The sequence below is a fragment of the Carlito syrichta genome, unplaced genomic scaffold (assembly GCF_000164805.1).
Source record: "Carlito syrichta isolate Samal-C Ts95f unplaced genomic scaffold, Tarsius_syrichta-2.0.1 Scaffold316266, whole genome shotgun sequence".
Classification (NCBI taxonomy): domain Eukaryota; kingdom Metazoa; phylum Chordata; class Mammalia; order Primates; family Tarsiidae; genus Carlito; species Carlito syrichta.
In genome coordinates this window covers 267,809-284,596 of record NW_007260362.1, presented here as the reverse complement: position 1 = coordinate 284,596, position 16,788 = coordinate 267,809, and the positions used below count along the sequence as shown (strand labels likewise).

The following is a 16,788-nucleotide window of genomic DNA, read 5'->3' as shown; positions in this document are numbered from 1 at the left end:
GCCACGGGCACAGGCCTTGAGCCTGGCTGCTCAGAGCCCTGTCCTCCTCGCGGGGCCCCGCTGCCACTTCCTGGGCTCGACTGACAGAGGGGCTTGTGGCCTGGCGGCGCCAACTGCTGACCAGACTGCAACTGTCCTCCAAGGGTCAGCTCACAGAAGCCAAACGCAGGAAGGGGGCTCCTGGTACAACAGACACTGTCTCCTCCCCAGAGAGGGTCTGGGGCTGCTCCCCAGCACAACCTGGGGGCGCTGGGGCGGGAAACCGAACGCCACTGCTCAGCTGTGGGGCAGGGCCTCCACATTTAGGCTGGAAGCCGGACTGGACACCGGGTCTCAACTCCCCCCAGGGCTGAGCGCCACTTCCTGCTGGAACGAGCCGCCTCTGCAGAAGAACCGTCTTCCTCTGTGGTTGCTGCCTTGCGCATGCCTGCTTTTTCGGGAACAAGACCGCCCACCTGTCTTTCCCTCCACACTTTGTCCTTCTTATCAGAAACAGAGAAAAAGCCCACAGCCATTTTTAAGAATAAAGGAATTAGCCCTTAAAGACTCAAGGGCCCTAAACCAGCCTCCCGACAGTATCTAAAGCCTATTTTAGGGGAGAAATAAATAAAAGATGGTTTTCTTAGAGATGAGACATCAGGAGCTAACCCCGAGGGCCTCTGTGTCGTGGGTGTCTGCCACGGACAGGCCTGTAGGAAGACTTGTCCACTGGAGAGGCAGGAAGGCACCAGGGCTGAAGCCTCCGTCTGAATTTGCCGCGCTCTTCCCTGTAGCTGACTGCCCTCTCCGCATGCCCCAGGCCTTTCCCTGCCAGCACGTCTTCTACCTCAGGGTGTGTCTCCCAGTAGCTCCTGGGGCATGGACTCCATCTTACTCCTCTGTGCCTGCTACAGAGCCAGGCCTTGATGGAGGTTGCTAATGCACACAAAACCCACGCCTACAAGGCATAACACTTCTACAGCACAGGGTGGTGGAACAGTTCATTTCTGTTTATTCAGGAGAACATTAAGATAAATATGCCTTGTTGGGTTCGGTGGCTCAGCCTGTAATCCCACGCCTTTGGGAGACTGAGGTGAGTGGACTGCCTGAGCCCGCGGGTTCGAGACCCGCCTGGGCAACTTGGCGAGACCTCATCTCTACAATAAATCAAAAAATCAGCCGGCATGGTAGCACGCGCCTGTAGTTCCAGCTACTTGGAAGGCTGAGGCAGAAGGATCGCCGGAGCCCAGCAGGTCGAGGCTGCAGTGACAAGGAGCGGCCACTGCACTCCAGTCTGGGCGACAGAGTGAGACTCCAACTCGAAAAAAAAAAAGATAAATATGCCTTAAATATCACAAATTTGTACATATAGGAATGACACACGCCCCAACAAGTCTGAAAAGACCCCCAAATATCGTCTCCCTCCTTTCTAAAATGCTGGATGACCCTTGACGCACCTTCTCAACAGTCAGTAGATACTGAGTCTATCTAGATCAGCTTGGCTGACGCTGGAGGAAAGCATGAATGTGGAAAGAAAATGTTGGGCTGAAAATTCCTTTCCAGAGAGGGTGCCAAGAACCATCTCAGTCAACTAAGTGACCCATGTGGGCATCATTTCCTAAAGCGCTTGAAAAGCGGGTGCACATGTTTACTAGACGCCTTGCTCCGGGACGAGTGGTACTCCATGTACACGGTGTCGTCGGCCCCGGACAGGGAGCTCATGGTGCCGATGCGCCGAGAAGCCTGTGGGGGAGAAAGCCAGGCCGCTGTTAGCCACCAGGGGAAAGGACTCTCCGGTATGACATTCATAATCACAAGCATCTTATAAACCTTCACGTATTTAATACGTTTTATTATTTCAAAGCATTTGCAGATCACTTACTGTGTCTCGGGCACTGTCCTAAGCACTTTGCGGGCATTACATAGATGTCATCTAACACCCACCACCATCACAATCCTCACCTTACGAAGAGGAAACTGAGGCACGTAGAAATTAAGTAACTTGCCCAAGACCACACAGCTGTTAGTGAGATGGATGTTGAACTCAGGCAGCCTGACCTCAGGCTCTGTTCTTAACCACAATGGCAATGTAATGGCCTCGCTTGATGGCAATTTCTGAGCAGAATTTTAAGCTTAAAATCTCTTGAGGTACCACCCTAAGACTGTGAATCAAGTGGAAAGCCAGAAAGCCAGAACGCCCTGGGCTTGAATGTAGGCTCCACCTCTCACAGGGTAACCATGGGCAAATACTAAATGTCTGCCCCCTGATGAACTTATCTGTAATATGGGTATTACCCCATCTGCCCTGATGGTGAAGTGTCAACAGAAACCACATCAACCAAGAAAGGATTTGGTCCAGAGCCTGGCACACCACTGGCATCAGATGCAGGCCCAGTCTATAGCCAAGCACTGAAGCCGCGCCCCTCGGCAGCCTGACCTCAGGGGACCCAAAGCTGTGAGGAGGAAGGACCGTAAGAGCAGACACCCCCTCAGCTTCCGTGGAGAGGGCCTGTCAAGTGGAAAGGAGGCCTGAGGCTGGAGGGAAGGCAGAACTCCCCAGGGGACAGGGGCTTCCTTCTTGCCTCAGTCCAACCCTTGCTTGCCTGCTGGCTCTCATACCAACGGAATTTCAAAGGCACCTGCCTGCATGCACTTCTCTCCTCGGATAGGAAGCCTCTGGAATGATGCGCTCATTGATTAGACCCATCACATTTGCCTGGCACATACAGAGTAGGCACTCACTAAGTATCTGCAGAATAAACCAAAGGCTGAGTATTTTCAGAGGACGCTGGCTGAACTTTTCAAGTACTGAAGCTACCACAAGATGTGAACCTCAGAGCCATCTTCTGGGTCGGAAGGCTCAGCTTCATCACTGAGGAGGAAGTGGAGGGGAGCTGAGCATCCACAACCGTGAACAGCAGCCCCGGGCCTGTCACACCCCCACCCCACGGCTACCCTGGTGAGAGCCGGTGGTGCCCTGCTTGCCATCCTGGACTCCAACACCAAGACACTAACAAATACTCAAGCAGACTGTTGTGTGAACAAAGCAGGAGACCCGTTACGGCCACTGTGAGCTCAGCTATCACAACACACACACAAGAAGGGACACACCAAAAGGACATCGGATGGTTTTAACTGATCTCTTCACTACATTCTTCTGTGTTTCCCAGGTCCTTTCAGAAAACCCCAGAGCCCCACACACTGGCAGGACTTGAGTGGATACATGCGCATGTGTCTACAAATGCTGCCCTGTGGGAGTCCTGACACCTGGAGTCTCCTCACCAGTTCACTCACCTGGCTGGATCGGGAGCCGAACTCCCCTGCCACCACCTCTTCCTCGGCATCAAGGTCAGTGGCTGCCAGGACCTTCTGTAGGAGCTGCTGCTGCTCTTCTTTCGCTGAAAATGCCAGCTCTTCTTCTTCCATGCCAGCAAGCTTTGTGATCACCTGCAAAGCCCAAGCCAGCAGGCATGCTCCTTTCTGTTCTTCCCCGGCCCCACGCTGCCACGTCCTGAGCCTACTTTCCCCCTCAGGCCCAGTCAACCAGGTGTCAAACGCAGGAGAGCTCCCCTCTGGCATTCCAGAGGCCAGTGTCAGGAGCCACCCTTACCGGGCCTGACTAATGACTGTGAGACAGGGGAGACGAGGAAATTCCAGAGAACTCTGCTCTGCTCCAGGCTGTAGCATCTAAATGATCACAGATCAACAGGGATCTTGGTGATTTTAAAAGATTCCTTCAGATAGCTTTCCCATCCTTCAGCCCGTAAGGGAAGAGACCACAGACTGGAAGGCACAGTCCAGCCCTTTGAGAAGGGCCCTGCAGTCTGCTCTGCATTCAGTATCTAGGGCTGCCAACAGGAGTGAGCACTTAAACATGACAAGGTGTCCAGAATATACTTAGAGTTTCTCTCAAAAAGTGAGAAACAGCATGGTGACTAGGCTTCCATTTCTGCAGGGATAACATACCACAAGGACTCCCTATCCTGGCAGAAAGCTTGAGTTGACTATGGAAAGGGAACTCATCCCTCCCCGGCAATGCTCATCATGTTAATTCCTAGAACTAAAGATGTTACCTCAAGTGGCCAGAGATCCGGAGGAGAGACAATATGCACGCCTGCCCTGTCTGACCATTCCAGAGTCACAATTCTGGGAGCTCTAACCACTATTCCACAGCAGGTAGTGCTGAAGACAAAGCTCCAACCAACATAGATGATCACAAAGTCTTGTGTCTTTTTGTCAAGTTCACCTCTCAAAGAACTCAGAGCAGCTCGTTCTGATTTAATGCTTCTTTTACCCTTATGGCTCTGCAGGAATCAGGAGGTAGGAATGCTGCTATCAGCAGGGACTTTTACACATGAATAAAAAGGCCACAACGCAAACCTCTTGAAAAACTGAACTCAGGGTGGCTCGGTGGCTCAGCCTGTCATCCCGCGCCTTTGGGAGGCTGAGGTGAGTGGACTGCCTGAGCCCGCGGGTTGGAGACCCGCCTGGGTAGCGAGACCTCATCTCTACAACAAATAAAAAAATCAGCCGGGTGTGGTAGCGCATGCCTGTAATTCCGGCTACTGGGAAGGCTGAGGCGGAAGGATTGCCGGAGCCCGGCGGGTTGAGGCTGCGGTGGCCAGGAGCGGCCACTGCACTCCAGTCTGGGTGACAAAGTGAGACTCCAACTCAAATTAAAAAAAAGAAAAAAAACCGAAAAACTGAACTCAGAATCCAAGCATCCTGTTCTCCAGCCCAGCATGAGAGGTCTGTAAAAGTATCACTGTCTCTGGTTAAAAGAGGAGAGAGGCCAGGCACAACCTTGTCTTCTTGTCTCAGGCTAGTAATGGGAACTCTTACCAATGCAGAGGAACAAAAGGCCATGTATGTTGGCTCACACCTGTAATCTCAGCACTTTGGGAGGCCAAGGCAAGAGGACTGCCCGAGTCCACAGGTTCGAGACCAGCCAGGCATCTCGGTGAGACCTCATCTCTACAATCATCAAAAACTGGCCAGGCTTGATAGCACCACCTGTAGTCCAGCTACTTGGAAGGCTGAGGTGGAAGGATGGCCTGAGCCCGGCCGGTAGTGAGAGTGCCACTGCACTCCAGCCTGGGCAAGGAAAAAAAATTATCTGAAAAGGCAGCCTATAATTTTGCAATCAAGAACCCAGGAACATGTGTGCTCTAGTGATGCCCTTTTAGTGACCAAAGGGGAATTTTGTTCTCCTGCTTCTAGAACTTTTCATCAGCCCCCAAACAGAAAGCTCTATGGGACCCTAAATCCTGACATAAACTAGACATTTGTGTCCACAGGAGAGAAAGCAGATGCTTCAGACAACGAAAGTTGGCAAAGCTTTAGACTTTCCCGTTACTCAAACACCTAATTTGTAGCACAGGGAGGACTGTGACGACTGAGAGGCACACGGAGGCCCGGAGCTCGCCAACTGACACGAGGAAGAGCTTGCCCGTCACCTGGAGGAGCCCCCGAGCATGCAACCCAAGGGCTCAGATTCACACAGGGCTGGCCACGGTGCCCTGGCACCTCAGTCCTACCAGGCTTGCACACTTCCCACCAACGGCCAACCCTGCCCCTGGCAATTCACGCAAAGACAGAGGGAGTTTAAAGCAAGCCCTCTAACCCCCTAATGCTCAGTGCAGGCCTAAGGTGTGTCCTAGGCTGGTGCCCACAGTGGTCTCCACTTCTGGAGGCCAGGGTGCCAAAAAGGCCTTGACTCTGGTCTGACCAGATGCCAAATGAATACGTACCTTAAAGCTATAGCCTTGATCTACCAAGAATCTCTGCCTCTTGGTTGAGTAAGCCATTTCCTGTGTGTCCTGGGACACCAGTGAGTAGAAGAAGGCATTGTACTCCTCTGCAACCATCCCTGCCAGTAGAAGGAAGAAAAGACAAGACCTATTAGAATGCCAGGAGCTAAGGGTCCCAGCTCACGAGTAAGCACTGCAGTAAGAAAGCTCTGCAGTCACGGGGTGAATCACCTGAATTGTACACAGGACTGCATCAAAATAAAAGCCCTTTGAGCTCCCAAAGACACCATCAAGAAAGTTAGAAGACAATATACAGAATAAGAAAATATCTGCAAAGCATTTATCTCATAAGGGACTAATCTAGGGTACACAAAGACTACTGCAAATCAACATAAACAAGACAATCCAATAAAAAAGTTGGCAAAATCTCTGCAGGCATTTCCCCAAAGACATATACAAATGGCCGAGTACATGAAAAGACGCTCAGTGCCATTAATCATCAGGGAAATGCAAATCAAACCCACTGTGAGATATCACCTCGATCCCACTAGGATAGCTAGAATAGAAAAGACAGACAATTACAACTGCTGTCAAGGATGTGGAAAACTAGAACCCTCATACACTGCTAGTGAGAATGTAATGTGGTGCAGCTGCTTGGGAGAGAGTCTAGCAGTTCCTCAAAATGTTAGCTAGTCCCACATGCCCTGGCAGTTCCACTCCCAGACATATATTCAAGAAAATGGAAAACACAGCCACACAAAAAGTTGTGCTTGAACTTCACAGCACACTTATTCTAAGAACCAAAAAGTTGAAACAACCCAAATGTCCACTGATGAATGTATGGTTAAATAAAATGTGATGTGTCCATGCGGTGGAATATTATTTGGCAATAAAAAGAATAAAGAACAGATACACGCTACAATATGGATAATGTTTGGAAACATTACATTAAATGTAAAGAAGCCAGTCACAGAAGGCCAAAAATTTTATGATTCTATTTATATGAAATTTCCAGAAAAGACCTATAGAAATAAAAATAGATTAATGGTTGCCTAGGACTGGGGGTTGAAGGCAAGGCAAAATGGGGAGCAATGGCTCATGGATAAGGGTTTCTTTTTTGAGGTGGTGAGAATTTCTCAACATAGACTGTGATGAGAATTGTACAAATTTATGAATATACTTAAAAACCACCAAATCGTACATTTAAAAGCAATTGTATGGCATTTGAATTATATCTCAATAAAACTGCCGCAACAAAAACAAAAAACAAACTAGCTGAGAGAAAACCTCTGAAACAGGGAGAATTTCAGATGTCCCAGTATCTCTTGGGGACATGTCCCAAGACCTCCAATAGACACCTGTAACCCTGGATGGTCCTGAACTCTAGGTATACTGTTTTTTCCTATACAATACATGTGATAGTTTAATTTATAAATTAGGCACAGCAAGAAATTAACAACAATAACTAATGATAAAATAGAACAATTACAATAATATACTGAAATAAAAGTTATCACATACTGTGGCCATAACTTTTGCAGTTTGAGGTGCACCATCAAACCAGCACAAATTTCTTTTTCCTTCTTCACAATTTCAGAGAGAAGATTCATTTTTACAGCAGACTTGAGCAACCTCAGCATATAATTTTTTTTCCTTTAATAAGTTGGGAACTTTCACCTTGGGTCACTTCAAGGATCCAAATCACGGTTTATTTTTGGCACATGTGACTTGCCAATGCCACTACTTTTGCGCTTTGGGGCCATGAGTAAGTCAAATAAAAGGGACTTGAACATAAGCACTGTTATACGGTGACAGTTGGTATGATGACTGAGATAGCCACTATGGGACTAATGGGCGGGGACAGCATGCAGTGTGGACTCACTGGACAAAGGAAGGAGTCACGACCTGGCACTACTCAGAACGGTGTGCAATGTAAGACTCATAAATTGTCGATTTTGGGAAGTTTTCCATGTAATACTGTTGGACTACTGTTGACTATGAGAAACTGAAAGTGCAAAAAGCAAAACTGTAGGTGAGGGGGGAAACTAGAACGGAAAGATACTAAGGCCTGAAAGATGATCCTTCAGGAAAATCTGAACATTTCTGCGTCACAGTTCAAGTGTCAGTAGGTCAAGGGTCTATATGCTGCCTTTGATTTAAATCATTTCTTAATCTTACAGAGATGCAAAGAAAGGGGCTAAACACATTGAGAAAAAAATTCTAATCCCATTCAAAGGAGTTTTCATATTAGAGTAAGGACTAAGTAACGAATTACGTTCTCAGTTGCTAGCCTATTATATTCTTGTCAGTTTATAAAATCTAGTCTACCCAGCGGTCTATGTATTCTATGATTTATAAGCTCAGTCCTCAGAGCAGTCCTGGCAAGAAAGGACTGTCACCCCCACTTTGGGTGTGAAAAACAAGGCTCTGAAGGGCAACCAATTTGCCCAAGTTCATGCTATTTCTGTCTGCTTTATCACCATTTTAGATGCAAGCAGTTAGCTGTCTCTTAAACGTATTTGAATACAGCATGATTCCAACAAGTGCCCACTAATCTTGCCATTTTCAAACATTCCAGCTGTCCAGATGCCTCTAGAATAAGCAAATTCCTTGAGGACAGGGCCTGTGTCTTTGTCTCAGGATGTACCCTGGTCCTAGTAAGAGAGTCGTGGCCACCTCTTATCAGCACTGTCAGTTTCTGCCACGTCTATGATGGGGGTCTGAGTCCTTTTACTGCAGTCAGCAAGTACAGAAGTGCCATGCCTTCTTAGTAAAAGCCTTCACAACACTGCCTCTCGCCTCCTCAGTCCCCAGGCCTGGTATGTCCCTGCTGGAAGCTGCCACCTTGCACTACTCTCCACAGTTTATGAGTAATGTACCCATTCTGTGACTGCCTGAACTGCTCCTGCCAAGCCCACGTCTGCTTCCTGACGGAGATCTAGGGGCAGCTTCTGGCTCTTCCACTTCCACTGGTGGCCCGGCTGCATTTTTTCCCTTCCACGTCTACCCCACAGGCACCGCACCACCTGGTCCTAGCTTCCTCCTGCTAGAGCACATTGGTGGGAATTTCAGGCTGCTGCCACGCAAACACCTGCACAGTCACCCCCGAAGCCTAAGAAACAACCAGGGGCCACGGGGACCTCGGGCCTTGCTTTGGATGCCCCCCTTCCAGGGTCCACCCGACCCCAGGCACATGGCGGCTCACCCCACCCTCTTCCGAACCGAAGCTGTTCAAGAGGAGGCCCCTCCTGCAGCAGAGGAGAAAAGAGCACGGTACCTTTTTTTGCTCGAAGCACCCGCCCTAGCCTCTGAGCCTCCTGCCTCCTGGATCCACCGTGTGATGAAATCTGAATGAGAACATTTGCTTCTGGCAGATCAAATGACGTATCGCCTACCTACAGGGATGAAGCAGCTGTTGAGCCTGGGAAGGATGTTATATGTAAGACAAAAAATAAGAATCAACTGGCCTAGAATTTAGATGAGCTCTGTAGATAATCTAGAAACACAATCACACTCTTCTCTCTGTACCAAGATCTATCTGATGCAGGCAGAAGTAAAGCAGTGGATCTCAGAAAAGTATCTCTGGGCCTCCAGGACCACGTGTGAGTTCTCCTAAAAGCCACCCTACAGAATCACCATGTCTCAGCAACACTCAGTGATGGGTGCTAGGGGCCCCAAGATAAGAGGGCCCATCAACACAGACTCACTTTGAGTAATTTATCTGGTGGCCACTGACACCAGCAGCATGTGTGGGATGACATGACCAGGAAGGGCCACTGCCTGGCACAAGGATTTTGATCCTCAGCTCAGGGGCTCTAGCCATTGTGGTTCGTAGTCACAGACACACAGGTTTGGTGCTTACCTGCCCAGCTACAATCGCTTTATAGATAAATCTCATTTCGTTTGGGCTCTGGATCTGTTTTAATCTGAATGACTGTTCTAAACTGTGGGATCACAACCTCTGATTTCAGAGTAAACCACCCCCAAGTTGGGGCCTGTGTGAATCTGCGCTGATCCTGGCCACCCACCATCAAGGCAGGAACCAGGACAAAGGCTGCAGAGACACACAGGACCTGCAAATCATAAAGAAAACCTCATCTGAATGCCTTCTTTTGCCAGGGTAAGAAATGAGCATTTGCTCCTTTTGTAAAGATAACACAAGTTAAAACCCCTGTATCCAGCTGGTCGAGCTTGGTGGCTCAGCCTGTAATCTCAGCGCTTTGGGAGGCTGAGGTGAGTGGATTGCCTGAGCCCGCGGGCTCGAGACCTGCCTGGACAGCGAGACCTCATCTCTACAATAAATCAAAAAATCAGCTGGGTGTGGTAGCGCATGCCTATAATTCCGGCTACTTGGAAGGCGGAGGCGGAAGGATCGCCGGAGCCCAGCAGGTCGAGGCTGCGGTGCCCGGGAGCGGCCACTGCACTCCAATCTGGGTGACAGAGTGAGACTGCAACTCAAAACAAACAAACAAACAAAAAATCCTGTATCCCAAAAAGAGGTGGGAAAGATCTCAGTCAAACAAAGGGCCTTCATAGATGACCCATGACACACGAAGACCCTCCCTCTGCTTCCTTCACTGCCCACCAGATGGTATCCCCATCCCTGGAAATGCGAGAATGAAAACACGCACGAGAAGTTTCTCCAACAAACACGAATCATGTTGCACCCCACCCCCAGGCCCCGGGGTGCTAGGGGTTGCACCCTGCCCCATGTGCCGCACAAACCTTGGATATGAAGATGGTGTTAATTTTGGGGTTGTGCTTGAAATTCTGGAGAATTTGCATCCTCTCTCCTTGGGATGTCGGCCCATAGATATAGGGTCTAGAGAAGAATGAAGCTATGTGAGGAAGACCACAGACAGAACCACGCCGTATGACCCCGAAAGCACACCGGAAGGAAAAAGGAGCTCAAGTAGGGTTCTCTCTGGTGGGAGCCTCTGTCGTGCAGGAATAGCACAGCGCCATACCAGTGACGGTTCCAGGTCCCCCAGTCTCCCTGCAACGCCCCCCAGTCCTTCCCCACTGATTCTAGGTTCAGGCCCACTGACCTCCACAGGGTTCCCTTCCTTACTTTTTTCTTGTTTTTCTGCACTGTGCTTTATCCTGTCACAATATCTTTCACCCTACGCAGAGTCTAGACACAAGGAGAATGACCACCCCCCCACCCCGCATCTCCCCCCACGCCTGCTTCATGAAGCCTGATGGGAGTGGCAAAGAAAACACTGCTACTATTTCCAATCAAAAGGCTGGAAGCAACTGTGCTATGAAATGGTCACACGTGCACCTCGGAGAGCAAACCTTTGCCTGTGGGGAAGCCAGGCAGACCCTGAGGCAGCTGCACGCCCAGCTGTAAGCTGCTTCGCCTGGGATCGAGGTGTCCAGGGTACCACAATCTCATCATGTCTACGCATGTCACGCTGTAAAAGGTCAGGAAGTCCCACTCATTAAAACCGCCTGTCTCTCAGGACCCAAGGGTTTAGATGGTTCTTTTATTCCTACCTCATCCTTAGGAAAAACTGCTCACACAATGGCGAGCCCTCGGTTTCTGAAGGCTTCGCCCCTATACGAGATGAAACAGAAGTGGGAGCATCCTCCAAGCAGAGACCCTAACAGGTACTAAACACCTACAAGACGCTGAGCACAAGAATCCTCCACAGTGGGTGATGGCAGCTCCACATGACCAAAGCACAAAAGGAGTTCAGAGAGGTAAGCAACCTTCCTGAGGTCACAGCTTCCGAGAGGAAAGGCTGGCTCAAGTCCCGTCTGTGTGACCCCAAAAATGATGCTCTGCCCACTACCCCATACTGCCACATAACCCTAAGCCTCTCTTGCAAAGTGCCCTGGTGACACCTGTTCCTTTTTTATTAAGGCTGGGAGTAGCCAGAAGCTCAGAGATTCTCACCATACGCCAGAGTGTTACAAGACAAGAAGAGAGCAATGCCCAGGACCCACAAGATCATTTCAAACACAAGAAAACAAAAACAGAACACTTCATACATCGAAAGACCAGAGGACCAAAAAAAAGATAAGAAGTCCAAGTTGTAATTATCACTCTAGCACATGAGACAGCACAGTCTGCTGCCCTCACTGTGCCAGACTGGCTCAGAGTCAAAAGTGCCAGGCAAACTGACGTCCTGCCCCCATAGATGCTTAGGAAGCTGCAGCCGAGGAACAAGCCTCAGGCGTGCTGCAAATGCAGGCGGGAGGCTCCAGAAAGAGACGGGATGGAGCACTGTGCATGCGTGGAGGAGGATGACACAGTACACACAGGCACTGCCTTGCTATCACTAATGTGACAGTTAAAGATCAAAAGGACACAGAACCATGGGAGAAGAAATAACAGCAGATGAGAAACGTCGGTAATATCTTGGAAGTGGAAAAGCAGATGGATATAGGCACAGATCTGAGCTAACAGACCAGAAAAAGCAGAAGCCTAAACCAGCAGGAGGGAAAGCCTATACAAAACAAGCCAATTTTCTTGGCAGAACACAGGAGGCTTCAGGAACTAGTTACCAGTGGCCTGGGAGGGTGCAGTGGGCAGGAGGGCCAGCAGAAGGAATGGCCAAGTGTGGGTGCAGTGGCAGGCAGGCCTCCTCTACCTGGCAGCGCCGTGGATGCTTCTTCCTTCACAGGGTGTCAGACTGAGCTGAAGGCCAAGGTGAGGCTGATTGCTAAGAACCGAAACTGCTCCTTCCCTGCCACAGCTGGTGTCCAGGAGAATTCCCCCCTGGAGAACCATCCAGGCTAACAGAAAAGACCCAGAGATCCTGGCGTCTGGCAATCTCTCAAAGAAGCAGCCAGGTTCTTGCCCAGCCACTCTACGGTGAGGGGCATCTGTTGGCAAAGTCACTAAACTGTACAGAAAGGCCTCATTCGCTTTTCAGTGACCGAGCCTTAAAAAAGAAAGCCCAACCAGGGATGACCAAAACTCAGGAGGACACTAAAGACAGGGAAGGGCAGGAGCCTGTGACCCGAGCCCCTTGGGAGGCCGAAGCTAGAGGACAGCTTAAGACCAGGAGGTCAAAACCAGCCTAGACCACAGACCGAGATCTTGTCTCTACGAGAAAAAAAAAAAATTAGCTGGGCATGGTGGTAGGCACCTGTAGTCCCAGTTACTCAGGGGGCGGAGGTGGGAGGATCGCTTGAGACCATGAGGTCGAGGCTGCAGTTAGCCACTGTACTCCAGCCTGGGTGGCAAAGTAAGACCCTGACAAGAAAAAGAAAACGAGGAGAGGCAGGGAAGGAGAGGGGAGGGACAGGGAAAACAAAACAAGAAAACCTGAAGAAGAGAAAAACAGTATAAGGAACAGAAGGAAGTTTCCAAAGCTTTCATAGCCTCAGAGAAGATACTATGTTCACAAAGTAAGCGTTATCAAGAAAAAGCTCTTAGAAAGTAACAAGTGTTTCAACAGAGGGTTAGAAAACATAGGAATAAGCCGGCTTGGTGGCTCAGCCTGTCATCCCAGCGCTTTGGGAGGCTGAGGTCAGTGGACTGCCTGAGCCAGCAGGTTCGTGACCCACCCGGGCAACTCGGCGAGGCCTCATCTCTACAATAAATCAAAAAAATCAGCTGGGTGTGGTAGCGCGTGCCTGTAGTTCCGGCTACTTGGAAGGCTGAGGCAGAAGGATCGCCAGAACCCAGCAGGTCGAGGCTGCAGTGGCTGGGAGCGGCCGCTGCACTCCAGTCTGGGCGACGGAGTGAGATTCCAACTCGGGAAAAAAAGAAAAAAAAAGAAAAGAAAACATAGGAATAAAAATATGGGAGAAAAAATAAGAAAACTGGAGAAACTGTTCAGAAGATCTAACATCTGACCAGTAGGGATTCCAAAAAGAGAGAACATAAAGGTGATTATTAAACAAAAAAAAGTCCGCATGCCTCAGAGCTCAAGGACACAAGTTTCCAGCTTGAAAGGGCCTACTGAGTGCCTGTCACAATGAGAGAAAAAAGGCCACACTGGAAATATCACTTCTAAATGTCTAAAAAAGAAAAAAGAGAGAAGGCCCTAAGAGCTTCCACACCCACCACAGCAGGTAAGAAACAGACAGGAATCAAAGAGGAAACTTTTGAGCGACCTCAGTGGAAGCTCACAGTGCATTTTAAGGCCTAGCCAAACTACTGATCAAGTGTAAAATTAAGTAAGGATCTGTGCAAACGCTCAGAGTCTTCAAAACTTTCCCTCCTATATACCTTCTCTCAGGAACCTACTGGAGCACATGCGCCATGAAAATTAGTGACCAAGAGAGTGGAGACTTGGGATTGGGAAACGGGTTCCAGCACAACAAAGAGGCCCAGGAAACTCAGAGGGTGACATCCAAGGGAAGCCCCAAGGTAACAGCTGGTGGTGTCTCCAGGTCTAGACAGCAGGCAGGCCAGAGCAGAGTAGGAGGATGAAATGTAGGTGGGGACCTCACTGGAGAAAGGGAGAGAAACAGAACTGACAGATTACCTAACCCTATTGAGTTTATGGCTACATGACGAGTCTGGAGAAGAGTAATTAAATATATAGTAAACGAAGCAAAAGCAACAAAGAAATTATTAACTCCAGGGAAAACAAAAGTCACAAAAACAAAAATGTAATCGCAGTACATTACAGGGCTCCAATTCAACAATACTTATACAGTCAAAATAATTTAATACTGAATATTAGTTTAGCCCCCAACTTGTGCTATTGCCATATTAGAAGGATGGTAGGAGAGGGAATAGTATATTCTCAACTCCTAAAGTAGCAAGCTAATAGGTAATTTCTGCAATTGATAACTAAGAAATTACTACAAGCTGGGCTCGGTGGCTCAGCCTGTAATCTAGCGCCTTTGGGAGGCTGAGGTGAGTGGATTGCCTGAGCCCGCGGGTTCGAGACCCGCCTGGGCAACCTGGCGAGACCTCATCTCTACAATAAATAAAAAATTAGCCGGGCGTGGTAGCACGCGCCTGTAGTTCCAGCTACTTGGAAGGCTGAGGCGAAAGGATTGCCGGAGCCCAGTAGGTCGAGGCTGCAGTGGCCGGGAGCGGCCGCTGCACTCCAGTCTGGGTGACAGAGTGAGACTCCAACTCAAAAAAAAAAGAAATTACTGCATAAGCTATTCCTTGGAAATATGAAGACAAGGTACGGTGGCTCACATCTATAATCCTGGCACTTTGAGCCCAAGAATTCAAGACCAGCCTAGGCAACACAGCGAGACCTTGCCTCTACAAAAATTAAAAAATTAGCCAGTCATGGCAGTATGTACTTGTAGTCCCAGCTACTTGGGAGACTGAAGTGGAAGGATCACTTGAACCCAGGTGGCCAAAGCTTCACGCCCACTGCATTCCAGCCTGGGTGAGAGAGTGAGACCCCAAGTCAAGAAAAATAAGTAAATAACTATGAAAGTAAACAAAGAGAAAAAGAGTTGAAAATAGCTGCCTTCAGAGAACAGATATTGTGGGTAGGAAGACATGAGCAGGAAATTGCTGGTTTTTATAATAACCTAAATATTAACTTTAAGAAAAAAGAAAATCATTCGAAATTTTTAAAAAGGAACAATTTTAGAAATTACTGTTTTTCATGATAACCTAAATGTTAACTTTAAGAAAAAATACAGCCTTTTGAGACTTTTTTAAAAGGTACAATTTTAGAAACTTACAGCTTGTATAAATAGCACGTGTTAACCGACTGTGCCACTGGAACATTAGAAACTCACAAAACGGATTAACTGCTCTGCATCTTTCCCTATTCAGAAAATGGGAGTAATATCTCCTGTCTAGTGTAAGGATTAAATAAAACATGTGCAGAGCATGCCTAACAGAAACTGGTCTAATTCATTCTTCCCTCTCCTCCGCCACAAAAGTAATGAAGACCTATTTCCACAGAGAACCTTGTCCTCTGCAACATTTATGGCACCTGAAGTCCGGCATCGCTGAGGGAGGAAGCACAGGCCTCTTCCTTCTTACTTGGTAGGGAATTTGCAACAGCCAGGCTTGAAGCACAGAGATCTAGGTGGGTGTATCCTGGGAAGCGCTCTCCAGATGTCAGTCCGCATCCATGATGCTGGCCCAGCTTGCCTTGCCTGCCTAGCTCCTGGACCATACATGAGGCATCATTCACCTCCACCCCAAAGTTCACTCGGCCTGAGCTCCAGATGCCAACTCCCACCCCTCCCTGGAGCCCACATCAATGGGGCCCTGCTCAGTCCACTCCAACACTCTGGCCTCTGCTCTCAGACCTCGTGGTGACCAGACCCCCTTTTCTACATATGCTCTGACCTTTGACTCCAACCACCTGTTCGGGTCTTGCCTGGTTTCTGGGACCAGGGCCACAGAACCAGAACTTTGGATCCCAAGAAGTCCCTGAGAACCTCAAGGAAAAAAAAAACAACGAGGGACCTTCCGCACTCTCAATGGGGGAGATAAACTGGCTCAGAGGCAACACCAAGCTTCCAACTCTTACTTGTTCAGCCGAATGGCATATTCTTTCAGGGCAAACACGTTGTCAGCAAAGACAATAATCTTGTCATTCCTCCTTTCATGAAACTTGATCAGAAACTGGCACGCTCTGAATTTGTTGGGATTCATGGTATACAGCAAGATTCGTTTCTTAGTTTTGATTGCCACATATTCCCGGTAAAACTCAGGAGACATTGGGCACCAAACCTGTGATACAATTAAGAATCGGGGGTCATTTTGCAAGTTTAAACATCATACAATTTAGAACTTTTGAAGCACTTTCACTCAGCAGAATTAGCTTTAGAACAAAACAAAACCAATGGTATGTGAATTATATGTCAATACAACTGTATATAAATGCACCCACAAAACAAAACTAAATCAAACCTAATTATTTCATGTTGAACCAGGACACTCTTCAACGTTAATCACTGAAACTGCTTTAAAATGCAATCATATCCCGGAGATTCTTTATATACCAGCTGCAAGTGAGGGAAATCATATTCTCAACTGGTGATGCCAGTAACACTTCCGTTTAGACTGCACCTCCCAAACCAAGTCAGCGCTACTCCTGAGAACTGCTCCTACACACACACACACACTTTCTGGCAGGGCCAGAAGTGCTTCAGTTAGGTTATT

The 16,788-nt window shown here is 48.5% G+C and overlaps 1 protein-coding gene across 1 annotated transcript in view; it reads right to left on the bottom strand.

Moving 5' to 3' along the window:
* Positions 1-1,473: 1,473 nt before the first annotated feature.
* ERCC3 (ERCC excision repair 3, TFIIH core complex helicase subunit) overlaps positions 1,474-16,788 on the bottom strand; it is a 31,235-nt gene continuing 15,920 nt past the window's right edge. The window contains exons 9-14 of the mRNA XM_008074007.2: positions 16,154-16,356; positions 10,455-10,551; positions 9,007-9,124; positions 5,730-5,848; positions 3,274-3,426; positions 1,474-1,722 (exon numbers count right to left, since the gene is read on the bottom strand). Coding sequence (XP_008072198.1) covers positions 1,591-1,722; positions 3,274-3,426; positions 5,730-5,848; positions 9,007-9,124; positions 10,455-10,551; positions 16,154-16,356 — 822 coding nt within the window. The 3' untranslated portion in view covers positions 1,474-1,590. The remainder of the gene's footprint in view (positions 1,723-3,273; positions 3,427-5,729; positions 5,849-9,006; positions 9,125-10,454; positions 10,552-16,153; positions 16,357-16,788) is intronic.